The following is a 27,519-nucleotide window of genomic DNA, read 5'->3' on the forward strand; positions in this document are numbered from 1 at the left end:
GGACAGAGGGGGTTTGGGGTAGGAATAAAGGGCATAGGGTGGGAATAAAGGGCATAGGGTGGGACATAGGAGGTAGGGTGCCATGCCATGTCTTGGCATATCAAGCCATCCTATCCCATCCCATCCTGTGCCATGCTGTCCCATACCATGCCATGTCATGCCATCCCAAGCCTGCCAGACAACCCATTCGACCACAGGGTTTGAATTTCGGTGGTCTCATGCAGAGCCAAGAGTTGGGCTGGATGATCTCTGTGGGTCCCTTAAAACTGGGGACATCCCATGACTTTATGACTCTAGGATTCCAAACCATGCCATGCCATGCCGTTCCATACCATGCCATGCAAATGCCATCCCACGACACCCCTGTGACAACCCCCACCCTGCTGCTCTCTGGTTGCCCTCTCCCACCCTGTTCATCACCCCTTTAATCCCCTGCTGTGTCCCCACAGAGGGGACAGCAACCAGAGCCCTGTCCCCATCCCACAACCCTGAGCCGGAGCTGGGCTGTGAGCCAGGCTAGGGGCTCTGATGCTGGGGGCACTGGGAGGGGACACCCCCCAGTCCTGACCCCATGGTGCCACCAGGCCCCCATGGGTATATGCTGGATTGGTGGCACAGCATGGCCAACCCCCACAGTACTGCAGTGGGGATGCTGGGGCCAAAACCCCCATCCCTGTCCCCTCCTTGGGTTGAGGGTCTCACTGTCCCCCCTCCCCATCAGCTCGGCCTGGCCCGGCCCCCAGAGCACGGGAGATTATTAAGGACAGAGCTAAAGTAAGAGGAGTTAAAGGAAATAATTCTGCTGTTAAGCTGCTTTCCTGCATCTCCCAGTCCCATGTGAGTGCTGCGACTCCGCGGGCTTAGGACCGTTCTGCACTGCCCCCGACCCCTTCCATGTCCCCACATCCTCCATATGGGACATCCCCTCCCCACCCCCCCAGCCACCCATGTCCTGTTTTGGGTGCAGGCACATGAGAATCCCCTGATGTCCCCACGTCCCCAAGTGGTGTCATGGTTTCCTCAGAGCCATGGTGGCACCCATGGGGGACACCGTGTCTCCAAGTCCCCAAGTAGGGGTGATGACCCCACCAAATGCTGCTCCGCACCGCTTTGGGATGTCCTCATCCCCACAACCACCTCCTCCCACCCATGCCAGCTCTGACCCCAGCCACTGTGTGCCACCGCCATGGTGGGACGTTTCTGGTGGAAGATGATGGCATTTTGGGGTTTCACCATCATAATTGGAGACGTGGAGGTGTTTGGGTGGAGGTGAGGGCTCCCCAGCCCAGGGTGCAGGTGGTGAGCTGGCACCCAGTGAGCACCGCACGCTCCGGCACGGTGCCACGCACCCAAGAATGGAGACGGTGACGCTTCTTGCACTTAGGATTTAAATGCCACCAAGGTTAGGAACAGCTGAGAAGAGATTTTCAGGATTGGACTTTTGGAACGGAGATGCCTAAATTCCGTCTAAGCTTCCCTTTAAGCATCCACGTCCCGGGACGGCCCTGGGGAGCTGACGCTGCTGTTACCCTCCGTGTTGCGTCACTGCGTTGGCTGTTGACCAGCTCTGGGGATGGCAGGCTGAGTCTCAGAGCCTTGTGACACGGGATCCCCAATTTTGGGGTGCCAATGTTGGGTTCCAAGCGGTGATGCTTGGGATGAAGGCTGAGGAGCGTGGCTTGGGGGATGGCAGCGGGTCAACGTGGAGCAATGGTGGGACATGGTGGAGGTGGGGATCTCTGGTTGCCATTTGGTTCCCCAGACAGAAGTGGAGAGGAGCAGAAGGAAGTCCTTTAATAGCAACAAGACAAACATTGGCACAACCAGGATGGGCAAAGCTTCACAGGGAACATCTCACCTCCATCTAGCACGCGCTGCTTGTAGTTGCTCACAGTCACACCTCCCTGCTGTCCTCTCCAGCACTACAATGAGGCAGATCCATGTTTCAGTTGGGCTCTTGGCCCTGCAGCTGTGCCTGCCGTGGCCCTGTTGGCACGGGGACCCCTCCCAGGGGGCTGCACGTACCCGAAGCGCTGGTGGAACTCCATGACAGCTTGCTCCTGCTCCCGTGTCTCGATGGAGCCTGGCCGCAGCCTGCGGATCTCACGGATGGCGTCGCTGCCGCTCATTTTCTGTGTCTTCACCAGGTAGCAGGCCAGCATGGTGCCCGTCCGGCCGTACCCCAGCATGCAGTGCACAGCCACCGCCTGCGCCGTGACACGGGCACCCTATGGCGTCACCTCCCTCTAGGTGTGACCTCCATCCTGCTGTCACCCACCCTGACATCACCCACTCCATATTGGTGTCACTCCCATCATCACCCCCTTGATGTCTCTACTCTCACAGTGACATCCTTCTTGTGGTGTCACCCACTATGGAATCACGTATCCCATACTGGCAGCACTACCCCACCATCAACCTCTTGGCATCACCTAAATCTTGGTGCCACCTCCATCTCGGTGCCACCTCCCTCTTCGTGCCAACCACCCCAACATCACCCCCTATCCTGGCATCACCTCCTCTACCACCCCCCTTGTTGTCACCCTCCAATACCTCCCAGTCCATACCTCCCCACGGCCGTTGGCTTCCTCCACCAGCTGCAGGAAGCTCTGGATCTGTCCGGGTGTTGGTGGGGTGAAGTCAGGCACACGGAATCGGTGGAGCTGCAGTGCGGGGCAGCAGCCGTGATGTGGGGGGGCCCTTTCAGACAGTGACACCAGATGCCTCACGCCCCGGCCCAGCAGGAAACGGTAATGACCCGGCTCTCGTGGCATTCCCAGCCCTGCCAGCCTCCCCTCTGCCACCCATGAGAAATTGGGGGGCTCCACCATCGCCTGCAGGGTCCTGTGGGATGGGGACGTGGGACGGTGCTGCCATGCAGCCTAGAGGCAGGGCTGTGCCATACCCCAAGCCCATGGGACCCCCCAACACCGCAGGGTCAGGACCCCTGGGTTGTACTTCTCTCCAGACCCCAACATCCCACCCCATGCTCTCCTTAAGACCCCTCCCCACAATCCTCAGGACTCCCCAGTCCAGGCTTCCTGATACCCCCCGGGTACCTCCCCAGCCCAGAACCCCCAAGCCCTAACCAGACCCCCCCCAGGCCTCCTGCCCAGCCCCTTTTAGGCCCCCACCACCCCCAACCCAAGCCCTGGACCCCCTCCCTCCCCCCCAAGCCACTCCCCAACACCCCGTGCCCCAACAGCCCTCCTGGGCCATCCCTCCCCCGACACCCCCGGCCCCTCCCAGCTTCCACCCGGCCTCCCTCCGGCCGCCCCGGGCTCCCCCCTCCACCCCTTCCCGGCCCGCCCCCACCATAGGCCGCACTCGGCAGGCCCGGCCCTGCGGCCTACCCCGAACCGAGACCCCGGCCCTGCGGCCTACCTCGACCAGAGACCCCGGCCCTGCGGCCTACCCCGAACCGAGACCCCGGCCCTGCGGCCTACCTCGACCAGAGACCCCGGCCCTGCGGCCTACCCCGAACCGAGACCCCGGCCCTGAGGCCTACCTTGACCAGAGACCCCGGCCCTGCGGCCTACCCCGAACCGAGACCCCGGCCCGACCCTGCGGCCTACCCCGAACCGAGACCCCGGCCCTGCGGCCTACCTCGACCAGACACCCCGACCCTGCGGCCTACACCGAACCGAGACCCCGGCCCTGCGGCCTACCTCGAACCGAGACCCCGGCCCGACCCTGCGGCCTACCTCGAACCGAGACCCCGGCCCTGCGGCCTACCTCTAACCGAGACCCCGGCCCGGCCCTGCGGCCTACCTCGAACCGAGACCCCGGCCCGGCCTGGCCGCCCCTCCCCCCTCGGTCTCCCCCGCCTGCCCCGGGCTCTCTCTCCTCCGTACCGGGGAAGGCCGCGGGGGGGCGGAGCGGGGCTGCAGGGAACGGCGGAATCGATCGCAGCGCCGGAATCGGGAGGCGGAGGCCGTGGGGCTCCGGGGTTGCACCGGGGACGAACCCCCCCCCCCCTCCCTCCATTCCACCTCCCCGGGGGGTGTCGGGGCGCGGGGCTGCACCCCTTGGAGGTACCGGGAGACCGGGACTCCTCCTTTGTCCTTGCTTTGTCCCCTCCCCAGCCCCAAGGAGAGGGACAAGGGGGGGTCTCCATGGATGGGGGAGAAAGAGGGACTCCAAAGTGGGGGACAAGGGAGGACCCCATGGAGGGGACAAGGGGGGGAATCCCAAGGTGGTGGAAAAGGGGAGACCCCATGGAGGAGGACAGTGGGGGACCCCACAGATGGGGACAAAGAGGGACCCCAAAGTGGGGACAAGGGGGGACTCCGTGAAGGAGGACAAGGAGGAACCCCACAGATGGGACAACGGGGGGACCCCATGGAGGGGTCAAGGGGGGGCTCTTAAGATGGGGGACAAGGGGGGACCCCATGGAGGAGCACAATGGGGGACCCCACAGAGTTGTTCTCCTCACCCAAAGCCCCCACCCCCTAGCACCACAAAATCCACCCAGCACTGCCCGCTGCTGCTTGTCGATCCCATTCCTTCTTTTATTTGTTGCCATGTGGGTGCTGGGGAGGGAGGTCAGGCAGAGGGGACTGCGGGGGGGGGGGAAGGGGGGGAAGAGGGGGAGCACACATTAAATGGTGGCAGTAGTGGCCAGGAGCCTTAGTACACAAGGTACACTTCACCCTCAATCTTATAGGGGAAGTTCCTCCAGCTGAAGATGGGGGTGGCCTGGGGTTCCATGTAGTTGAGCATTTTCACTTCTGAGTTGCTCAGCCCCACGTCCCACATGTAGACGTCGGAGATCTCCCCCACGAAGGACTGCTGAGCATCAAAACCACCCCCGAAGGTGTCCTGCTCCTGCCCCAGAATCACCACGGCCTCGTTGCCCACCTCATAGCCCTTCTGCAGCCCTTTGCGTGGCCACGGGCGTCCGTTCAGCCAGAAACGCACGATGCCAGTGGGTGACTCCCAGGTGACACAGACGTGTTCTGACTCCATGTGGCTCTCAGGGATGCGGAAGGCGATGTATTTCCCCCCGATGTAGAAGCGGTACTCAGTGGGATTGAATTTGAGGAGGACGATCTCGTTGTCCTGCTCTTTGGTGGCGTAGGAGAAGAGGCTGTGGGGCCGGGTGAGGTCGGTGTAGGAGCGCAGGCACATGGTGAAGTTGAGCAGGGGGTGCTCTGGCTGCGCCTGCACCAGCACATGGGAATCATTGGACTCTTCAGGGAACACGAAGACTTTGTACTTCAGGTCTGGGAGAGATAAGAAAAAAAGCGAGTGTCCCTCACACAGGGAAACCACCAGATCTGGAAGTGGCCACTGTTAGCCCAGGGGTGGCTTCCAGCATCTCAAGGTGCAGTCACACGAGGGCTGGTGACCCTGAGTGATGTTGGCACGGGGTGGTGAGGAAGAACTGGAGGAAGGAGGGCACAGCTGGGGGGACAGATTGTTCCCTTCTTACCGTCTGTCCAGAGGTTGTAGGTGGCCATGGCAGAGCCCTGGGGGCTGGTGACCTTGCAGGTGTAGATGCCCAGGTGGGTTTTATTTAGGAAGCGGAAGAGGAGGATATCACTGGGGCCTCTCTGCAGCGGTTCGTGGATCCCTTTCTTCTCCCACACGAACTCCTTGGGGCTATGTGGGACTCAGTGTCACCCAGGTGTGGGGTTGCCCGTGGGGTGGCCATGCTGTAGGGTGGGGGGGCTGCCTTACCCGGTGTCCCCGGTGACCTTGCAGCTCAGCACCAGGCTGTGGTACATAGAGGGCACTTGGGGGGAGCTTTGGATCCAGGCGCTCAGTTTGGCTGCAGCACCTGGACAGAAGGACGGTGCTGGGGTGGGGGGGTATAATCACCCTGCCACCCCCCCTCACAGCCCCACGTTCCCACGTGTCCCTTTTTGTGGTGTCTGCTGTTGTATCCCCGCTGTGCTGTGTTGCTCAGTGCCACCACCCTGTGTGTCCCCCCATCTGTCCCCCCATCTGCTCCCTATGGGACCCTTCACCCCTACCGTCTGGGACAGTGAGGCTGCAGAGCCCCATGAGGAAGAGGAGAAGGTAGAACCGCATTGTCTCCATGTCCCCACTGCAGTGATGGCGGCAGAGGCACCACTCCAGCGGACTTCCCAGAAAGAGGGCACTGCCACCTGACTTCCTCCCTTGACTTTCCCCAGTGAGGACATTGTCCCATGTGTTGTTGCGGTGACACCGGGTGAGTGGCTTTTGTAATGTCAGGTAATGGGCAGGAAGTGTGGGGACAATGTCCGTCCCCAGATCCACGTCACCTGAGCCTCCCATTCCTGGCAATTGATGTGTCCCCACACCCATCATGGGGGGCCATCCCCAAATCCACGCCACCCCCTCCCATCCCCATCGGGATCGACATGTGCTCACTTTTGTCATTGTCACCTGGAGCTTTCATGGTTTATTTTGCTGCCGTGGAGCAGGAGAAGGACAAGGATCCCAGGACAGGGACGGGGCCAGCACTGTGTGCCATGGGGAGTCAGCAGGAGAGGGGCAACCCGGGGTTGGGGTGTCCCCATCTCTCTGTGCATCACATCCCCACGGCTGTGCAGAGTGGGTGACACCATGCAGAGGGGACAGTGAGGATGGAGACAGCAAAGGGGAACAGCTTGGGGGTCTCAGGCTCCCAATGCCTCACGCAGCCGTGGTTTCACCACCACATCCCCCTTGGCCTCGTAGTGGAGGCGACCCCAGGCCAGCAGCGCAGGTGGCAGCCTCAGTGCCAGGTAAGCTGAGCGCATCTTATCGGGGGACAGCCCCACATCCCACAGGTGGACATCTGCCATCTCCCCCGTGAACGAATTATAGACGTCAAAGCCTCCCCCGTAGGCATCCTGCTCCTGGCCCAGCATCACCACAGCCTCGTTGCCCACCTCGTAGCCCTTCTGCAGCCCTTTGCGTGGCCACGGGCGTCCGTTCAGCCAGAACTCGGCGATGCCACTGCCCGACTCCCAGCTGGCACAGACGTGTTCCCATTCCCCACGGTTCTCGGGGACGCGGAAGGTGACGTATTTCCCCCCGACATAGAAACGGTACTCGCCAGGTTTGGGTTTGAAGAGGAGGATTTCGTTATCCTGAGCTTTGGTGGCATAGGAGAAGAGGCTGTGGGGCCGGGTGAGGTCGGTGTAGGAGCGCAGACACACAGTGAAGTTGAGCATGGGGTGCTCCGGTCGTGCCTGAAGCAGCACGTATGCATCACTGGGGTCCTCCCGGAACACAAACACCTTTCTGTAGAGGTCTGCAGGGGACAAAAAGGGTGGGGTGGGCTCTGCACATTCCCCCGTTCCCCTGGGGGATGGCTTTGCCATGTGGTGTCCCCAGTGAGGGGCATCCCCATGGAGTGACGTCCTCATCAAGTTGTGGAAGGAAGTCTCCATTGAGTGACGTCCTCATGGAGAGGTGTCCCCAATGAGGGACATCCCCGTTGAGTGACACCCCCACTGAGTGACATCCTCACGGAGTGATGCCCCCAACGAGGGACATCCCCACTGAGTGATGTCCCCATCAAATCATGCCCCCACTGAGTGACATCCCTAATGTGTGACATCCCCACTGCACGATGTCCCCATTGAGTGACGTCCCCATTGAGCGATGTCCTGACCGTGTGATGGCTCCAATCAGGTTCCCACTGAATGACATCCCTGGTGTGTGAACTCCCCACTGAGTGACATCCCAATGAGTGATGTCCCCACCAAATGATGCCGCCACTGAGTGACATCCCCACTGCATGACATCCCCATGGAGTAACATCCCCAAATGAATGATGTCCCCACCAAATGATGTCCCAACGTGTAACATCCCCAACGTGTGACATCCCCACTGAGTGACATCCCCACTGAGTGACACCCCGATCCCCTGATGTCCCCCATTGTCCCCATACCTTCCTGGGCCATGGCAGCAGTGACAGCACTGAGGACAATGATCCACATCGGTGCGGTGCCCATGGTGCTGGTGCACTGCTGGGTGCAGACACCATGGGTTTATGGGGTGGCTGGGGTGGGAGGGGAGCTCCATCCCCCAATCCCATCCGCTGGCACTGATGGAGCTGTGATTTCATGGTGTCACACGGTTGCAGCACTGCATCACCACAGCACGGGGCCGTCCTGGAGCTGTGCCCAGGGCGCGTGGTGTGGGGTTGGATTTGGGGTCACCCCACCACGAGGTATCGTCTCAACCCCAACCCTTCTGTCCTCTGAATGAGTCCATGTGTCCTCTGATGGTGTCTGTGCACCTTCTGGGGCTTTCTGTGCCCCCTGACCCCCCCTGTTCCTCCCTATTTCCCACCCAGACCCTTTGTCACCGCGGGACCATCACTAATGGGGATTTCCAAGCATTGGCCAAATGCTGAGCTCAGTTATTTCCCTTCCTGCTAATTAATCACAGCACCTCATTAAGCATCCCCCCCCCTTTATTCGGAGCCCCAGGAGCAGTTCCTCCTGCTTCCACCCCATACTCCCATGGGAAGGAAACCGGAGATGATAATGGGATGGAACATGTTGCTCCCGGGGATGGGCATCCTCAGGAAACACTGAGCTATCCCACACTGTGTCCCACAGCCACTGCTGTGCCAGCAAAGGGGCTCAGCCCACAGTGCTCATGGGGAACTCCGTGGGGCAGCAGTGGGGAGTGCCATGGGGTGGAAGTGGGGAGCTCCATGGAGTGGCTATGAAGAGCTCCATGGGTCAGTCATGGGGCAGCAGTGGGGTGTGAAGATGAGGCCTGTTTTGGGGAAGGAGAACCCCCCTCCTCCCCCCCCCCCCAGGCATTAAACCAGGCTGTGGGCATTGGGTCTGCAGAGACATTTATTGTATAGAACCCCCTACGTGGGTGGTGGTGGAGTCAGGGTTTGTCAGGGGGGTAAATACCACTCCTGGGGTGCTTGGAGGGCACCCATGGGTGCTGAGCAATAGCATTTGTGGGGTTCTGGGGGAACAGTGCCACCCACCCACAGGGAGCTTAAAGGCCAACAGCACCCATAGGTGCAGGGGGAGCAATGGGTGCAGGGGAAGCAGTGCTGAGGAATGTGACCCAGGGCCATTGGGGCCACCCATGGGGGTGTGGGACGGGGCTGTGGGTGCCCTTTTGGGGCGCTCAGCACTTTCCCCCCACTTTGTGACCACAGAAGGCACTGAGGACCAGCATGAGGGGCGTGAGGCAGCAGTGCAGCCCCCCCAGCGCCGCGCTCAACCCCAATGCAAAATCAAAGCTCTCAAAGACACTGCAGTTGGCCGGCATCACCCCCGCCTCCAACAGAACCTCCACCACCATCACCACCCCATGGGGAGCCCATAACACCCAGAACAGCCACCACACCCGGCTCCCCATCTCACCGCACGTCCCCCGCCACACTGCAGCCATCAGCAGTGCTACGGGCAGCAGCAGGAGGACGCAGCAACACACGGTGAGATGCAGCAGATGCACAACAGAGTCCACATCCACGCTGCGATACACGCACTGCGTGCTCAGCCCCGTCCCCACGATGCCACCGCTCAGCGCCGCCGGCACCGCCATCACCAACGCCGTCACCCAAGGCACCACCGCCCTGCACCAACCACGGCCCCACAAATTGCAGCACCCGGAGCCCAGCAGCAGCCCCTGTGCCAACACGCTGCCTTGCCACAGCAGCAGCATAGCCCTGCATGGCCCCTCGCCCACCTGCCACCCCCAAGCGATGCCCGCAGCCATCGGCGGCAACGTGATGGCGAACAGCCCGCAGCACGCGGCCAGTTGGGCCACAAACGTGCGGCCATGGGGCCAGGAGTGGGAACGCAGAGCCAGCAGCAGAGCAGCCGTGGCCACGAGGGAGGTGGCACTGGTGGCAATCAGGTATGGTGGTGCGGCGCGCTGGAAGAAGGGGCAGTAGTGGTTGTAGCATGGCTGTGCGGCCGCAAAGTCGTCGTAGTCGTAGTTCATGTAGTAGTCACTAGTATTGAAGAAGTCCAGAAGGTGCAAGGAGGTTCTGTTTGCTACGATTTCAGGGCTCTGTGAAGCACAGAAGGTGCCGTGTGCTGTGGGGTGTCACTGAGTTGGCCCCTCTGGTGGCCACGTGCCGCGTGTTATCAGGGAGGGACAGTGTGGGGAGCGCTGATATCTCAGGGTGTGGGTTCACCCCAATTCAAGAAAACCCCGTTTTCTTGCACTCAGTGGTGTATTCCAGTTCTGGGACTCACTGCTATGCACCCACCTGGGACTGGGGGACATAGGGTAGTTGGGTAGCCCATGGAGTCGGGGTTGGGTACCCTATGGGGGTGGGGTTGGATATCCCATTGGGTTGGGTACCCCATGGAGGTGGTGTTGGCTACCCTATGGGGTCTGGGTTGGGTACCCAGTGGGGGTGGGGTTGGGTATCCCATCGGGTTGGGTACCCAGTGGGGTTGGGTGCCCCATGGAGGTGGTGTTGGGGACCCCGTGGGGTCAGGATTGGGTATCCAATGGGAGCGATGTTGGGTAGACTATGGGGGTGGTGTTGGGTACCCTATAGGGTCAGGGTTGAGTATCCAATAGGATTGGGTACTCTATGGGAGTGATGTTGGGTACCCCCTGGGGGTGGTGTTGGGTACTCCATGGGTTGGATGCCCTATGGGGTCATGGCTGGGTGCCCCATGGTGTTGGGGAATTGGGGTGGAAGGGAGGAAGGCGATGGGTGTGAGAGCTGGAAATGGGGTCACCTCCAAAGAGAGGAATGGAATTTTGGAGAACCCCCCAGCACGGGAAGGACTCACCCTCGGCATGCAGTTGCCCATGATGTGTCCTCAACGCCTCCGGGCTCAGCAACGGACGCACAGCACTGTCTGCACAATGCTCAGCTCCACTCTGGCTCTGCTTTGCGGGGTGAAGGGCTGCAGGACCGTGATAAAGGCTGCCCCAACTCCCTACTTCCCTTTCTCCCTCGCCACCTCAGCAATTCCCTCCACCAGGGCTGAAGGACACAGGCGGCTGCTGCCAGTAAAGGCTCTGAGTAGCGGCGCTGGTGATTTCCGGTGCAGGAAATGATCATTTATTGGCAGAACGACTGCAGTTCCTTCAGAATTTTGTTTGGAAGCGCTGCTGGTGCGGGGCAAAATCCGTGCCAGGTTTGCAGTCTCCACTGTGGGGTGAGTAATGGGGCTATGGGCAACGCGCCCATCCTTAGGGGTTGGGGATGTGGGGATGGGATGGAGGTCTGGGTGGGTTTGGGGGCTGTGAGGTCTCCGTGGGGTGAGCTGTGTCACCCCCATTCCCTCTCCCCTGTGCGGAGGCAGAGATGAGCAGGCAGGTGAAGGTGTGTAATCCAGATATATTTTATAGGATTATTTTTCCGAGATTAGCACAGGATATTAGAAAGGTTATAAAGTAACACCGACGTTCGTTGTCTCCCTTTATGTACATACAAGAACACAGCACAACAACACAGCCCGTCCTCCGCCCCACGGCCGCCCCACGGCGCTCAGAGCTCCGCACTAATATGGCTTTCGTGGTCTATTGAGAGTTCAGTGCCCCGTGTCCCCATCCTGGTGCTCTGGTGGCACGCGGTGGCCATGGGGCCAATGCAGCCCTCGTGCTTTGGGAGGGGACACCGGGGATGTGGTGACACTGCAAAGCTCCTCTGGGTGCCAGCAGTGAGGGGCAGAGTCCCAATGTCACCTCCTGCAGGATGCAGTGTCCCCAACTGTGTCCCCATTGCCACCCCTCACATGGGGGCTGTCCAACCACAGCCCCACCACTCCATGGCTGAGTCCTGACCCCAAATCCCCACAGCCCTTTTTCCAGGGACCCAAATCCCTCCTGGACCTTTGGGACATCTCCTGCGTTACGATCTGCACCGTGGAGACGTGCAGTGAGATGGAACCGTACTTAAAAACATGTCGTTGTGTTTAATTGGAAAGAATTGAGCCTTTCAAGAGTGGATAGTGAAGACCTTTGGAGAAGCCCACGTGCTGTGCATGCTCTGTGTGTGCAGTGAAGTGAACGGCATCGTGTCGGCAGTGTGACCTCTGGTGACAACGTGTGTCCCATGACAGGAGCTCAGGGCTCCTGTTGGGACCATGCTCAGCATCTTCCTTCCACTTGTCCCATGATCAATGTCTTCCTGTTGGGACCATGACCAACGTCCTCCTTCCATGGGGACCACGACCAATATCCTCCCATTGGGACCCATGGCCAATATCCTTCTCCCTTTGGGACCATGGTCAACATTCTTCTCCCATTGGGACCATGGTCAACATCCTCCTTCTACTAGGACCATGACCAAATGTCCTCCCATTGGAACCATGACAAATGTCCTCCTCCTGTTGGGACCTACAGCCAACATTCTTCTCCCCTTAGGACCCATGACCAACATCCTCCTCCAGCTGGGACCCATGACCAACATCCTCCTCCAAGAAGATGGAAGGGGAGGAATGGCAGTGAGGAACCCACAGGTTTTCCTCACCAGGGGGTGGTGAAGGCTTCATGCATCCCTCTCAAGGCACCCAGTGCTCAGCTGATGGAATGACAGAGCCATGTGCTGGGGACACATCTCTTGTTCCACCAAGCCATGGTGGCCTCGATCCTTATCCACTACTCCACTCCTCATCCTCTGGGTGGGAGCAGCACTTTCACCTCTCATTCCATGGTAGAGGACCCAGTTCTTCCTTTACCTCCAAGATGGGGCTGTCCACCCCACCCCATTCCTGCAACAAAGGCTCAGCTCTTCTGGGCACCCCAAAATGTAATGGGGTGCTCCTGCAAGCCCCTCACATCCAGATCATGCGATGCCAGCACCTGAGGAGGGATGGCACTGTAGATGTGAGGTTGAGGGGAGCACGGTGACCCCAGCAATGCGATGGGGAAGTCGAAAAAAAGCTTCTGGTTCCCATCTGGCTTGGAAGAGATGTGGTTTCTCCCCAGGTTGGAAGTTGGGTAAGTGCCCACCAAACCTCTTTGGAGACCCCAAGCCACCAGGACACAAAACCCAAACGTTTTGGCCACCCTTGGAGCCAACGAGGCCTCTTCCAGCTCAGCACCAACCATAGGAAGGGGCTGGGAAGGACAGGGGCAGCCCTGAGGAGTACTTGGAGCAGAGAACCCACAGATCACATTGCTGCTGGGACGCAGAGCTGCCAGTCCTGGCGTGCAGCACGGATCGGGCCATCTCCACTGCACCAAAGTCACTCTCAGGACCCAAAACACCATTCTGGAGGCTCCCGGGGCCACCGAGGAGGTGTTGGTGATGGCCCAGCACTGAACATCTCAATAGATGGTTTGAATTGACGTCTCCAATCTGAGAATTTGCAAACTGGGGCTTTTTTGTTCATTTTTTTTCCCCCTCAATTTGCCCTCCCCCCTCCCACTGGGTGGGAACGGGGCAGCCGTGGTGCCCGGCCGCTCCCAGCATCTCCAGGGGCTTCGGTGGTTCCCACCCTGGAATCTCACCCCCTTCACACACCGACGGCACGAGGACAGCTCACCTCCCCAACAGACACTGTCGGATGAGGACCACCAAGGATAAAATCAGGGCAGGGATGCGGGGGTCCACAGTAAACCCCATCCCTATGGTCCGGGGACAAAGGGGGAGGTCCCAGCTCTTGGTGGGAGCACCGATGACGCAGAGCCCGGAGCTGATTTTATCCTTGGGCGTCAAAAACGAAAACCCAAAATGGAAGAGAAACGAAAGGAAATAGCTACATCGACCCCAGCCCAACACCCCAACCGAGGGCCCAAAGCAAAGAGCAGCCACGAAACCAAAGCAAAGGTCCAAAGGAAGAAGGAACGTCGCTCACTCACTGCTTGGTCTGTGTTTCGCGCGAGCGCCGGGCGCGGGGTTGGAGGTGCAAGCAAGCAAACGGGGCTTTCGCTGTTCGTAGTAACAACGTTTTGTACAAGTTCAAGAAGAAGCATCATCACATCTCAGCCGGTCGCTCTCTGCTCTCTGTCCCGCCATCCCTCTGTCCGTCCGTCCATCCGTCCGCCCGTGCAGGGCACGAGAGTAAATCTGTTGGGTTGAGTGGGGTTTTGTGGTCTGGTTTCCGTTTCCATCGGGTTTCGCTGGCTCCATTTCTCACCCTCTCCAACGCCCTTTAGATGAAATATTCCTTCTTGTCATCGCCGCCCGCTTGGCCGCCCTCTGCGTTGATGATGGCCGTGTCGGCATCTGGAGCATCATCGGAGCCCTTGGCCTCGTGGGTCAGGTAGGTGCCTGTAGGGACAGGGGACAACGTCACCAACATGGGATGGATGGCACAACAGGGCCACCGTGGCTGGGAGAAATCCTTTGGGCTTAGCCTGAAATGGAAAAAATGGGTTTTGCATGGGGGAAAACCCCACTGGGGACTGGGCTGCCCAAAGCAGCTGATGCTGTTGGCTCTACAACAGAGGGGGAATGGCCTTCCTGCGTCGTTCTGCCCACCCTGACCCTCCGTCCCTGTTCCCCTGGAAGGTTTTCCTGCAGAAGGAGGAGGTGGGGTGGGGATGGGGGGCTCTTACTCACACATCACCACCTCGGGTGGGTTTTGCTGCGGTCTGGCTGTGATGGTCTCCCCGTGTCTTATGCACACACCTGCCGGGGGGATGGAAAAGGGGTGGGGAGGTGGAAATGATGGGAGGGGGAGGGAGAGGAGAAAGGGGGATTGATCGGTGGGGCACTGAAGGGCTGAGGGTGCACTAAGGGGAGAGGAGGAGGAAGAATGGAAGTGGGGAATGGAGGTGGGGCCGTCCACTGCTGGATCAGCACAGAGATGGGGAATGGAGGTGGAGTTGGGCAGCTCGAGGTCAGCACAGAGCTGAAGAGCGGCACCTAAACCCAACGTTGAGGGGCTCTGCTGGCTGTCACCTCCCATCGTCCCACATCCCCGTACCTTTGTGCCTGATCAGGTAATGTCCCAGCACGATGAGGAGGCTGAGCAAGAGGAAGACAATGACGGCCACCACTCCGCCGATGACCGCGTGGTATGTGCTAGAAGTCGATGGCACCGGACTGGCATCTGCCCAGGAGATGGAGGGGGAGAAAGCAGAGAGAGCAGAGGGGATGCTGTGGTCTGCCCCAGGTCCCACTCAGTGCAGTGCTGAGGAGGCAGAAGGTGGGGAGGAGCAGAGCCGGGAAGAAGCAGTGTGGGGGGAAAGCAGTGCCCTAGGATGGGCAAAGCTCTGCCCACTGTGAGCACCAGCTCTGCATGATGGCTCTGCTGTCACCATCCCCTGGTGCATAGTGGGGACACAGGGCCATGGGAACACTCAGAGGAGACATTTGGACAAAGAGAAGGTAGAAAAAACAACGGGGGAAGACGAGGAGAATGGACACATGGGACAGACTGGATGGACATGGGAGCACCAGAGCTGTTCGCACGGCAGTGGTGATACAATGGGATGGAAGCACGGGGTGGATCTTGTTGTCCCCATGCCACCAAGCAGGGCTCAGAGCCTGGCTGGGCACGTGGCAAAGTGTCCCTAACCCAGCACAGGGCCACCGTCCTCCTGACATCGTCTCCAGCTGAGGAGCAGCGGGTCCATAAAGAGACAGAAATGGAGCGTACGGTACCTTGGATGGGAGCTGGAGTGGAGGATGAAGCGGTGGCCATGGAAGCATGAGAGATGGGCTGGGAAGGGCCCGGCGGAGGGGCTGAATTGGAGTGAACGTGTGGGGTGGGGAGCTGGGAAAGATCTGGGGAGGACAACAAAAACACAGGGACAGCAATCAGCCCCCGGCAGGGACAGAGCCCACGGGTGGAACCCTGGCAGGGATGGACCTTCCACCACCCCATTTCTCTTCCTGCCTCTGGGTCACATCGGGGACACCATTCCAGTGTCCTACCTGCCAGCAGTCCCAGTCACCCCATGAGGGACCCATGGGACCTGTCTGGGTCACCCAGCACTGGGTGCCACCGTAGGGCTGCTCTGGTGATGGTGCCCAAAGCCCTTGTGGCTCTGGGGATGGGGATTTGAAAATGGGGGAAAGCAATGCCTGGATGTGGAGCTGGGTGGGCTGATACAGAGCAAGTGGGGGGCACACAGCATCCTGGGGGATGGTGGGTGGGCACTGGGTGGGTGCAGGAGCGGGACCCTGCACCAGGGGTGATGGGGATATGGGGTGGGCAAAGGCAGGGGGCTGCTGAGGATGGACTGTGTGGGGTGGGACGTATCGCTGCCATGCGTTCCTGTCAGCCACAGCCATTTCAAAAGGGGAAGGATGGGGTTGGGGGCAACAAGAACAAGAGGGGAGGGAAGAGGAAAGGCCAGAGCATGAGGGATGCTGGAAGATGGAAAAGCCCGAAGCTGGTGGAGAGCAAGTAGAGGACAAGAGGATGACAGAGAAAAAGAGGAGGACCCCAAATCCACACCTAGAAGCGCAGGAAAAGAGCTACACCATGAGGTGGGGGGAGATGCAGCCCAGTGGGGCACGGTGACAGCGAGCAGAGCACGGCCAGGGCAGGAGGAGGCTGCAATGGGAGCTCAGCTCTGCACCCCATCCAGCAGCTCAGCACGGCGCAGGCACCACCTGGATGCAGCAGGGGATGCTCCAACCAATGGGGCCGTGGTGCCGAAGCAGGCAGTGCCCCCACAATGTCCCCCCTCCCCCTCACCCCACTGCCTTACCGCTGACGTCCAGGTTGTACTTGGCGATGACGCTGCCCATGGAGCTGGTGGCCGTGCAGATGTAGGTGCCACTGTCACTCTTGTTGAGGAAGGGGAAGATGAGGATGCTGTCGGAGCTCAGCTGAAGCGGAGCATCGCTGCCCTCCTTCTCCCATAGGAACTCCTGGGGGCTGCGAGGTGGGATGGGGTTAGGCACTGCTGGGTCCCCCCCCCCACAGCATCACAGGGGGTGAAAAAGAGGGGCTGCACCCACCCGAGGCAGTCATTGAGGTTCCCCCTCCCCCCCCCCCCAATCCAAACTCATTCCATCTTTCTGTGATTCTGTTATTTGGTGCTCCATGGGGAGGAAATTGCCCTCTCTGGGATGTGGGGCATCACAGATGTGAGCCCACATCTCAGCTTAGAGCTGAAACCCCACCCCCCAGCCCCCAGGGAGGGGTAGGCAGTGATTTGGGGTGTGTAGATGGGTGGGAAGGGGCAGTGGGGAGAGCTGGGGGTCCTTACACGGGGTTGCCCTGCCCATCACACTGCAGCTGCAGCTTCTCGCCTTCCCGTGGGTACTGCGGGTGCGGTTCGATCTTCGCTGTTGGTTTGTCTGGAAGGGGAGCAGGGGGGTGAGAGAGCTGCCCCATCCCCCCAGCTGGCACCCCAAACCCTGCCCCATATCCCCCCCTGCACCACCACGCCATGGGTGTGGTGTGAGAGCATCCACAGGTGATCAGTTCCCACATCCCCCATCCTGCCCCCGAGGTGGGGCTGGGGGAGATGGGGACAAGAGGGGCATGGGATGATGGGGACAGAGAGGTCCCAGGGGACGGGGATGGGTGGGGAGGTGACACTGTGCAGCATCCCCATGTGGGACAGCACGTTGGATCTATACTGGTGCAGACACGGGGCCACGTGTGGTGACTATGAGGTCCCCCCCACCTCTCTTTGGCCCCTCCCCCAGGTGGCCTCATCTCCTCTTGTCCCCTCATGCCACGTACAGTGGACCTGCAGCTTCTGTGTGGTTGACCTCTCAGAGTTCTGCAAGGACTCGTGGTCCACTGTGCAGGTCACCTCGGCGTCGTTGTCCTCCTTGGTGACACGGAACTCCACCCGACTGCTGACTGTGAAGGTCTTCCCATTGGAATCCTCCACCACGTCGGTGCCCTCAGCTGTGGGGACAAGGGGGTGTTTGGAGGTGACACTCACAGTGTCCCCACGGAGGGTTGGGGCTGATGTGCACATTGAGTAGATGACACCCATCCACATCCCATCGTTGGCAGTAGAATGGAATGGTCCAGCTGGGGTGGCCCAGCATTAGGTACACATCACAGCCTCCGGCGCCCCATCTGTCCCCATGGTGTCCCAGCCCCCCCATTACCCACCCTTCAACTCTTTGTTGCCCTTCTTCCACCGGAGCTGTGCTGCAGGTTTGCTGCCAGAGGACCGGCACGTCAGCCGGGCGATCTTCTCCTCATCGATAGGCTGCTCGTGGCCAAAAATTTGGGGTTTCTGGGGTACTCCTGGGAGAGAAGGAGGTGAGAAAGACAACAACCCATTAGCTTTGCGCGTGCTGCAGTCTGGAGATGAAGAGACATGAGATGTGGTTGAGGGGGCATGGTGGTGGTGATGGGTTGAGGGTTGGACTCGATGACCTCGGGGGTCTTTTCCAACAACCCATTAGCTCTGTGTGCAGCTGGATGGAGGGACAGAAGACACAGCTGAGTGGCACGATGGTGGGGATGGGTTGAGAGTTGGACTGGATGACCTCGGGGGTCTTTTCCAACCATAATGATACTACGGGTGGGAACGGGTTGATGGTTGGCCTTGATGGGTCTTCTCCAAACCTTTATGATTCGATGATGAGGATGCATTAGAGGGTTGGGATAGAAGAGATAAAGGGCCATTTGGAGGGCATCCTGCAGATGGGGCAGCCACGGAGAGGAGGTCAGTGGGTGCCACTACTTACCCAGCACGGTGACGAGGGCCTTGGCGGTCCGCACAGGCATGGTGAAGATGGAGCAGGTGTACTCCCCCTCATCTGACAGCACCACATCGCTGATGCTGATGGTCAGCTCATTGGGCGTGGACCTCTCCAGCTGGATCCTGTTGTCTCGTAGGGCTGGGGGACAAGGGGACGGCGGGGTGAGTGAAAATGCCACCACGCTCCCCATAGGTGGGGATGGACGACCAGCTTCACCCCAATCCACCTCCCCTCTGCCTACCCTACACACACACCTCGTTTTTCCCCAAAGTAGAGGGTCTGCTGGGCAGGGTTGGACCACTGCAGCGAGGAGTCATCGGGGTCCTCCACCTGGCACTTCAGCACCACTGTGCCACCAGCCACCACCGTCTCATCCGACGTCGTGGGTTGGCTCACTGCATGCAAGAAAGGAGAGCTCAGGAAGGCACTTTAGGCTCTCACCCCCAAATTTGGGCCCTATATCCACCCTACGGGCTCCTGAGCTCTGCACATCCTTCCCAACCCACGTTTCCTTCGCACAGACGTCGCTGCCAAACAGTCCAAGGGCAGAGAGGAGCAGCAGGAGGATCAGATAACCCCACCTGTCCCAAGGACAGCTATTTTGGGACAGCCGCCGTGCCGTGCTGCCCCATGGGGAAGGGAGATGTCAGCTTGCCCAGCCTGGAGGTCGGACACAACCTCCATCACATCCTGGATGTGGAGCTCCATGGAGCGTTGTCTTACATCTCAGCACTCGTATTTAGGGCTCGAGACTCAACCTCAAGGCTGGTCCTGCCCTGTGAGCCCACAGTGCAATCCTCATTTCATGGCCCCATTTCCCCGCACGATGCTTGCTGGCTGGGAAAAGCTCCACTTAGCAGAAGCAGACTGAATTTCTCCATTTTCTGCCCAGAACGACGGAGGGAAACGTTTTCTTTTGCTGACATTGTAAATTCCACAAAGCTGTCACAGGAAGGGATGGAGAGGGCTGAGCAGGGCAGGGGAACGAGGACGCTGAGCTTCCCAGACCTGTGTTGAACTGATGGGTCTGTGGTTGGACACAGGTTGGTGGTTGGAGATGGGTCAGTTGTTGGACTGGATGACCTCATTGCTCTTTTCCAACCATAGTGACCCTATAAGTGGGCATAGAGGAGGTGGGCTGATGGTTGGAACTTGATGATCTTAGTGGTCTTTTCCAACCTTAACAATTCTATGAACTCCAGGCTGGAAAGCGCATGAATCCCACAGCAGCTTTTGAACATACAAGAACTTCAATATTCCAAAGACACTAAATCTGAATAAAAACCATTCCCAGGGTTCAAGTCTCCATCCCTGGATTGCTGATGCTCCTACATCACACTGATGGAACTCTGCTTCTCTCCACTTGCTGGAGTTATCAGCTGCTGAAGAGCCTCTGCTTCCCACCTCCATCCTCATGGACATTTATTGGTGCTGTTGTTCATCCTCCCTCCATCTGCAGCCCATTTGGCTCCAGCTCACTTGAGCGCAGTCCTCAGGAGGGTTTCCAGCCCCAACCCTGGGGATATGGCCTGGGACAACAGCACTGCTGCTCCTCTGGGCAGGGTGATGGCTGTTGGCTTGTTTTAATTTGTTAATTAAGGGATTAGGCCGCTCCAAGCCGCTGTTATCCAAACTCAAAGCGCTCCGACTCCGATCGAGGACAGGCCATAACACCCACACAGCAGACTACAGACCCAACCTTTTAATTAACGCAATTACCATCACCTGCCACAACGCCGGCCTCATTAAGGTATTAACCTGGGGAGGGGTTCAACAGCAGCAGGAAGGCACAGGGTCACCACGATGGCACCAGGATCCCCGTGACGACACCGGGGTCACCGCAACGCTTTGCCCCTGGGGAGCAACAGGAGAGCCCCACTGCTCCTCCCCTCCACCCCAACCTCGGGACCCCCGCCCTGAGCATGGGACCCCCCTTTGGATTCCCATAGGGCGCCCTGGGGGGGGGGACTCCCCTGCTGTCCCCCACCCCACAGAGAGCTGCAGTGCCCCACGTCCCCGCTCGCCTCCGCACCGACAGCTTGGCGCAGCAGATGGGCACGGCTCACTTTAATTAAAACCCAGCACGGCTGCAACCCGTTGGCCCTTGACAGAACAGGGACACGGATGCCGTGGGGACCCGCGAGCTTCTCCCCGTTCTGATCCAACGCAATGGGGACAAGGCTTTGTCCCCACCCCTCAGCTCCGCCATCCCTGGGAGCGCACGGGGACACCGAGCGCCAGGAGGACGCTGAGATCACACCCGAATCCAGCAGCTCTCAGCGCAGCACAGAGCAGCGCATCCCCACCCCGACAAGCTGCAAGCGTTCCACTTCGGGTCCCAAAAAAAACCCGGTCCGGTTTTGGGGTGGAAAGACGCACGGATGCGACGTCGCCCATTCGCCCCGCGCTGCCCATCATCGGCACCGCGCTCAGCGCTCCTCTCCCACATCTCCAGGAGGGGGAAGCAGATCCTCAGCTCCACGTTTCCTCCTCTACCCGACTACGGTGGGAGATGCAGTTTTGCGGCAATAAAAGCATTCCGGCAGCCGGATGGGACCCTCGGGGAGGAGAGAGCAGCCTGGCTGCATCCCCAGAGCACCGCGGTGCTGTTGGCTGAGAGCTGCTGCGTCCATTCCAGCGCACCAAAACCCAGAGAAGCACTCCAGGAAAAAAAAATAAATAAAAATCAGTGCTTCGTTAATGAAACCTCTGCACTTCTGCAGGGCGCTGCCATCCCGGCTACGAGTGACAAAAGCAGCTTTCCGACCTCTCTTAGCTCCCCCAAAATCCATCCCAAACCACTGAGCTCCGACATCTGCTGCGCGGGTTGGTTGGAGCTGAGTGCGAATCCACAGTCTGGGATGCCCACAGCCCGGCTTCCAGGCTGCTCCACACACTCCAGCTTTTGTTATGGGAGGAGGAAAAGCTGCTCTGGTTTCGACGCATCTGCTCAGCGCCGCTCCTCCTCTTCCTCCTCGCAGCCTTCCTCCTGCACGAGGAGGTCCCTCGGCGCCTTTGCTGAGGGCTGTCCCCATCTCCGCTCTCTCCACGGTGCCACAGCCAACCCCGTTTGCTCTCCACGCACGACCTCAGCACCAACCCCCTGCACGCATCACCCGCTGCTGTTCTATCGGCAGCGATGCTCTGACGGCGCTCAGACACCTCACACCGAGGTGGGACGGCTCCGTGCCGTGCGGACAGCAGGAAGGGAAGGAAGCAGATGGAGCTCCGGGCTCAGAGCGGTGCCAGCAGTTTGGGACCGTCCCCGTGTGCTGCTGCAGGAGCTCTGGCATGCAGGTGCTTTGGGAAAGCTCCCAAGTTCTGCTTTGCAGCGAAGGGGACGGATCCATCTCAGTTTGCATCTTTTGGTGCCAAATTGTCCCTCTGGCAGCTTCCTTCCCATCCCAGCCTCACACGGAGCAGAGGATTCAATGGAACATCCATTGGAATGGAGGCAAACAGCCCCCCGAGAGGCAGCTTGGAACTGTAGGGCACGTAGATGGGGCTGTGTACAATTCTCAGCTCTGCCATGGGTGAGTCCTTGTGGCACAGGGTGAGATCCAGCAGTGACACGGAGGCAGAGGTGAGCAAACCCAGCATCCACACGAGCACACGCAGAGCCACAGGCGCCTTCAAGTGTGACCTGAACCAACCTGACCCCAAACACAATGATTTCTATCCTTCCTCTGAAGGCAGACGTGCACAGACGCAGCTTCCAGGAAAGGGCAAAGCAAAGGAGAGCCCAAATCCCAACAGGTGGAAACTCAAAGTTTAGCAGGGCTGCTCACAGCACTGAGAGCTGCAGGGCAGAGCCGGGTCGTGCTGTGGGCACTGCGGGGCCCCTCTGCTGCAGTGGGGAGGTGGGAGCTGTTGGCCATATGTGACATCAGGTCAAGGTTAAGTAGCTGAAATGCATCCACAGATCGATGTGGGAGCAGCAGAAGAGGAAAGCAGTTGGAGCTGTGGGACCATAGGAGGCTCCTCTCATCATCACCCCATGGCACCAGGGCTGTTCCTGTGGGTCAGAAGCCCAACCTGCCCCACAGCCCCAAAGGTTGATGTAGGCCCTGGGACAACATGGTCCCACAGTGACCGATGTTCCATAGGTCACCACAGCAGCCCCCTCCCCATTTTTGCACACAATGGACCACAGGGTGGGTTGGAAGCAACCCTAACACCCCCTGCCCCACACCCAGCCCTAAGCATTGCCCAAACAGACCTCATGGGCTTCCAACAAAGCACCCTTCTCTCCCTTCCCCATTTCCAATTGAATTTCTCCCCCAAAACACTCCACTGGAAGGATCCCACTGCCCCTCCAGCCTCCCACAACCCCCATTTCACCCCATACACGGAGAGAGCCGACCCCCCTCAGGGGTTCTCCTTCCCATTTGCCAACAAACAGCCCAAAACCACTCGGCCCGAGGGGCAGGAGCTAAAAAACAACACTCCCATCTCCGACTGTTGCCAAGGAAACGAGCTCTTTGCTTTGACAGTTCTGTTTTAAGGATCCCTGCTGCCCAGCGAGCGAAGTGCCGCGGCGATGGGATGCTGAGCAGTGCAGCATTGGTGACACTGAGAGCATCAGCCTCAGCAAGACAGATCTGTGGGGCTGCAGTGCCCCTCTGGGGGTCCCACACTGCGCCGTGGGTTGTGTGTTCCAAAAGCAAAAGTGAGAAATGTGGTGGTCCCTGCTGTCAGCTGGGTGAGGAAAGGCAGTGGGGAGCTGCTGCTCGCTGTCCCCATCCTGGGGTGCAGCGTTAAAGCAGAGACCCAGAGATGGGGTTGAGTGTTGGGGGGCAAAGGGAGGCACAGAGATGGGGGTCCCACGGAGCAGAAGCCCACGTAGTGGGCACAGCTCTCCCCCTTGCTTCTGCATAATCACACCGTGCCCTACAACCACCAGGACTGGGATGCAGAGCCCACCACCCCAAGGTCCTGTACCACCACCTCCACGCTCTCTCTGGGGTCGTTGCTTTCCTGCCAGGACCCGGATGGCTGCTTGATGCTCTGCACTGGGGTAAAACCAGGTTAGAAGCAACCCAGCACAAACAAACAGCAGCGTGAGCCTTAATGCACATTCCTCCATCTGGCAGAGGGCTGTGCCAGCACCAGGGGACTCCCAGATGTAACCACCCCCATCCCTCCAACACCCCTGGAGAGGCGAGAACACGAGCAGGGAATCCTGGGCAGTCATCCCTTCCTTCTTCCTGCATCCCTTCCAAAGGGGTTTGGGATGGAGATGCTCCAAGCACAGCACCCTGAGTTGCCCCTCCAGCACATCCAACCCTACACGGATGCACTCCACCCCACCCCATGCTTTGGACTGTGCCAAAAATGAAGGATTATGGCATCCCCTCACTGTCTGGGTATGCAGCAGAGCAGTTCTGCAACCTTTAATCCTGGGGCATTGTCTCCAAATCCGCTGAGCGGTGCCTTTTCCCCTCCGCTCGGATGCTCTGCTATGGGTGGTTGGGTTCCACTCATCTCCAGCCCTGCACCCTCAGGGAACCATCCGTAATGGGGCCGATAGGAGTTGTTCTGCTCCCATTTTGGGAAAGGATGGGGAGCACACGGTGAGCCCCAATGGGATCCATGCACACAGCAGGGAACGGTGCTGCCACACCAAGGGATCCCATCATCCTCCGACTGTTGGAGCACTCAGTGACGGGGCTCCATCCCCATCCACGCATCCCAGGGGTCCCATATAAGATGCCAACACCACGAGACTCCCACTGTTCCGTCTCCAGGGTCATCCTGGTGCGTGCATAAAGCAGCATTGACATCTGTCCCTAAAAGAGTGGGACCCACAGCCACCAAACCAAGGGGTGCCAAAAGCCGCCGTGCAACGCAGTGCGTCCAAGGGTGGAAAAACCCCAAGCCTGATGTTGGCACACAGCATCTCCCACGGGTAAATGCAGGACGTTGTACAAACAAAGGCTCACACAGCTCCAGAGAGTGGAATGACTGCGGGGGAGAACTCAACCCAGCCCCGGAGGGCAGCGATGTGCAGAGCAGCCCCAATGGGAGATCCATGCGGGAGCACCGCGACGGCTCTGGTGTGCGCTCAGGTTTGGGGGTTGTTATGTCTGTGTTGGGGAATGGAGAATCCCGGAGAGAAATCCTGCAGTGTCATCAGCCCCAAAGCCCCTGGACTGCAGGGGACCTCGACCCCATTGTGGCTCTCACTCGGCCCCATTGAAGTTCCCACTCGGCCCCACTGCATCACCACGATGAGGCTTCCAATGCTTCCATGCAATCATTGTTTGGGTTCTCACAGGATGGGAACGGAGCCATTGCCCCCCTCCCAGCCACCTTCAACCCCCCCCCCCCCCGATGCTGCAGATGACAGCCACCCCCCCACAGCCCAGGGACTGCATGGGACCCCATTGAGGCTCCCTCTCAGCCCCAATCATCACCCCATGCACAACACCGGGATGAGGCCGTGCCCCATTTGGGTTCTCATGAGATGGGAACGGAGCCACAGACCCCCTCTTTGCCCCCCCCCCCCCCACGGTGATGCTGCTGGTGATAGCCACCCCCCCCCCCCCCCACAGCCCAGGGACTGCATGGGATCTCAGCCCCAAACATCCCCAACACCGTGATGAAGCCGTGCCCACACCCCAACAATTTGATTTGGGGTCTGATGTGATGGGAACGGAGCCACAGACATCCCCCCCCCGACCCCCCCATGATGATGCTGCAGGTGACAACCACCTCCTACAGCCCAGGAACAGCAGTGAGGACACAACATGGACCCCCTCCCCCCTCATCCCCAGACCCCTCCCACCTCCCCAAAGACGCAGCAGCAGTGATTGCGCCCAACGCTGTGCACCCAAAATGGGGATCAAAAAGAAGAAAAAAAGCACCGCCAAAACAAAGGGGGAAAAAAAAAAAACAACCCTAAAAGCACCAGCCCATACAAACCCCCCCCTTCCGTGACCCCAAACGTTGCTCTCCTCATTGCCAACGGGGGCAAACAGCCTTTGTCTGAGGGCACCCCCTGGGATGGATGGATGGGATGCGCGGATTCCATCACAGCGCACAGCGGCCATCCCTGCTGTGTGCCTCACCCCAAAACAGATCTCATCCCCCCCCATCCCATCCCATCCCATCATGCGCTCTTTTTTTGGAGGGGGGGTCCCATTCTTAAAAATGGGGAGATCTGCCCCACCCATGGGGTGTCATTATCACCTCCCCCCTCTCCAATCCTCCAAAAGCAGAGGGGTGACATTGCCATCCTGCCCACTCCACAGCTGTGTTATTGTCCCCCCCCCCCCCACTGTCCCCCAGTGGGTGCCACCATCATCCCACACACCCCAAGGGGTGCACACCATCCCCCCCCCCCCCCCAATAACCACAGAGATGTCACCACCATCACTGTGCCAACTAAATGGGGCTGCCATCATCATGTCCCCCCCCCCAAACTCTGAGCTTGTCACCATCATCCTCTGTCCCCAGAGGTTGCCACCATCACCCCCCATTGGGTCAGGGGGTGAGGGGACACCATCATTTGCCCCCCCCCCCCGACTGCAGATGTCACTGCCATCATTTTGCCCCCACGCCATAGGGCTGCCACTATCGTCCTCCCCCCCCCCTCCAAACAGCCCATATGAGTGTCACCATCAACCTGCCAGACAGACCCCCCCACCCCCCCAAATCTCCAGAGGATGTCACCATTATCACCCCTCCCCACAGGGGAGGGGGTGTCACCATCATCTGTCCCCCCCCCCCCCCCGCACCCCTAGAAGATGCCATCACCATCACCCCCCCACCCCACAGGAGTATCAATATTGCCACCTCCCCCCCTCCCCCCCCCATAGGAGTGTCACCATCATTCTACAAACACCCCCCTCCCAGTTCCCAGACGATGCCACCATCATTCCCCCCACCCCCACCCACCCCACGACGGTCACCATCATCTGCCCCCCCCCACCAGAAGATGCCATCACCCCCCACCCCATAGGAGTATCAATATTGCCACCTCCCCCCCCCAACCCCTCCCCATAGGAGTGTCACCATCATTCTACCAACCCCCCCCTAATTCCCAGACGATGCCACCATCACCCCCCCCCCCCCCCCCCGATCATCATCATCTGCCCCCCCCCTCCATCCCCAGACGATGCCATCACCCCCCCCCCCCCCCCCATATACACACACAGGACGTGGGGGGAGGGGGATCTTCCATCACCCCCAGACGATGTCACTCCTAAAGACGGCGGTGGGGGGGGGGGGGAATAGAGGGGGGGGTCCACCCCGCCGTGCCCCCCCCCCCCCCCCCCCGCAGCCCCACCCGCCCCGGGAGGGGCTGTCTGGAACCTTCCGCCGCCCCGGCCCCGCCCCGGGCGGTACGCGGTGATGGAGATGGGGGGGGTTAGAAGGGATTGGGGGGGGGTTAACGGACAGCACCGTGCGGCAGCACCGTGACCTTGAGCCCCCCCCCCCCCCCCCCCCGCACCCCCCCAACCCCATGGGGCAGCACCGGCGCTCCCGCGGGTGGCGGGGCTGTTTATGGGGCGGGGCTGTGGGGCGGAGCGCACCTGCGGGGCTGACCCACATAACGGAGCGGTTCCGTTATTCCCCCCCCCCCCTCCAATAACTCACCCCCCCAACCCTCTCCTTCCTCCCCAACCCCCCCCTCCCCATAGAACCTCCATCACCAACCCCCCCCCCCCCCAGAAAAAAAAAACCTCCCCTACTCACCATCTCGGGACAGATTCCCCTCGGCAGCCCCGAGGATGAGCAGCAGGACGATGCTGACGGGGGGGGCGGTGGGTGGCATAGCGGGGTGGGGTGGGGGGAAAAAAATCCCGCACCGACCCGGAGCGCAGCGCTCAGCACCACCCGCACCGGGCGCTGCTCGCGGACTGGCGGCGGTGCGGCACCGCGCGGCTTAAATAGAGCGCAGGGAGAGACCATTCGGCCCCGCCGGGGGGGGGGGGGTTGGAAATTGGGGGGGGGGGGGATGTGTGTCTGTGAGCCCCCCCCCAAATCACCTGTCTGCTCTACGGGTA

At 59.9% G+C, this 27,519-nt stretch overlaps 5 protein-coding genes across 14 annotated transcripts; all 5 read right to left on the reverse strand.

The window, feature by feature from the left end:
- Positions 1-1,369: 1,369 nt before the first annotated feature.
- On the reverse strand, positions 1,370-4,428 carry DUSP23 (dual specificity phosphatase 23). Of its 7 annotated transcripts, none has more exons than XM_090127321.1 (5): positions 3,772-3,985; positions 2,568-2,844; positions 2,026-2,207; positions 1,859-1,922; positions 1,370-1,567 (listed from the first exon to the last, which is right to left on the reverse strand). In XM_090127321.1, the coding sequence occupies exons 2-4, from the start codon at positions 2,829-2,831 to the stop codon at positions 1,895-1,897; spliced, it is 474 nt and encodes a 157-aa protein (XP_089983447.1). In that variant the 5' UTR covers positions 2,832-2,844; positions 3,772-3,985; the 3' UTR covers positions 1,370-1,567; positions 1,859-1,894. The 7 variants fall into 7 exon arrangements, with proteins under 7 accessions (XP_089983447.1, XP_089983446.1, XP_089983448.1 ...); XM_090127320.1 differs by having other exon boundaries at positions 1,370-1,739; XM_090127322.1 differs by having other exon boundaries at positions 1,370-1,922; positions 2,568-2,663; positions 3,855-4,428.
- A 62-nt stretch (positions 4,429-4,490) lies between these two features.
- On the reverse strand, positions 4,491-6,188 carry LOC116240848 (mucosal pentraxin-like). Its single transcript, XM_031611395.2, has 4 exons — positions 5,979-6,188; positions 5,683-5,782; positions 5,435-5,604; positions 4,491-5,225 (listed from the first exon to the last, which is right to left on the reverse strand). The coding sequence occupies exons 1-4, from the start codon at positions 6,043-6,045 to the stop codon at positions 4,630-4,632; spliced, it is 933 nt and encodes a 310-aa protein (XP_031467255.2). The 5' UTR covers positions 6,046-6,188; the 3' UTR covers positions 4,491-4,629.
- Positions 6,189-6,376: 188 nt separating this feature from the next.
- LOC116240845 (serum amyloid P-component-like) lies at positions 6,377-8,326 on the reverse strand. The gene is made up of 2 exons (XM_031611394.2): positions 7,871-8,326; positions 6,377-7,228 (listed from the first exon to the last, which is right to left on the reverse strand). Exons 1-2 carry the CDS (start codon positions 7,932-7,934, stop codon positions 6,609-6,611), a joined length of 684 nt encoding a protein of 227 aa, XP_031467254.1. The 5' UTR covers positions 7,935-8,326; the 3' UTR covers positions 6,377-6,608.
- A 424-nt stretch (positions 8,327-8,750) lies between these two features.
- ACKR1 (atypical chemokine receptor 1 (Duffy blood group)) lies at positions 8,751-11,096 on the reverse strand. The gene is made up of 2 exons (XM_031611393.2): positions 10,713-11,096; positions 8,751-9,972 (listed from the first exon to the last, which is right to left on the reverse strand). Exons 1-2 carry the CDS (start codon positions 10,731-10,733, stop codon positions 9,082-9,084), a joined length of 912 nt encoding a protein of 303 aa, XP_031467253.2. The 5' UTR covers positions 10,734-11,096; the 3' UTR covers positions 8,751-9,081.
- Positions 11,097-11,246: 150 nt separating this feature from the next.
- On the reverse strand, positions 11,247-27,360 carry CADM3 (cell adhesion molecule 3). 4 transcript variants are annotated; one of them, XM_090127299.1, is made up of 11 exons: positions 27,209-27,360; positions 18,763-18,903; positions 18,494-18,646; positions 17,910-18,047; positions 17,526-17,696; positions 17,044-17,134; positions 16,540-16,709; positions 14,805-14,930; positions 14,438-14,506; positions 14,013-14,146; positions 11,247-13,942 (listed from the first exon to the last, which is right to left on the reverse strand). In XM_090127299.1, exons 1-10 carry the CDS (start codon positions 27,285-27,287, stop codon positions 14,028-14,030), a joined length of 1,257 nt encoding a protein of 418 aa, XP_089983425.1. In that variant the 5' UTR covers positions 27,288-27,360; the 3' UTR covers positions 11,247-13,942; positions 14,013-14,027. The 4 variants fall into 4 exon arrangements, with proteins under 4 accessions (XP_089983425.1, XP_089983428.1, XP_089983424.1 ...); XM_090127302.1 differs by adding an exon at positions 15,485-15,607 and having other exon boundaries at positions 11,247-14,146; XM_090127298.1 differs by having other exon boundaries at positions 11,247-14,146.
- Positions 27,361-27,519: the final 159 nt, after the last annotated feature.

Source organism: Phasianus colchicus, chromosome 30 (assembly GCF_987193195.1).
Source record: "Phasianus colchicus chromosome 30, bPhaCol1.hap1.1, whole genome shotgun sequence".
In the NCBI taxonomy this organism is placed as follows: domain Eukaryota; kingdom Metazoa; phylum Chordata; class Aves; order Galliformes; family Phasianidae; genus Phasianus; species Phasianus colchicus.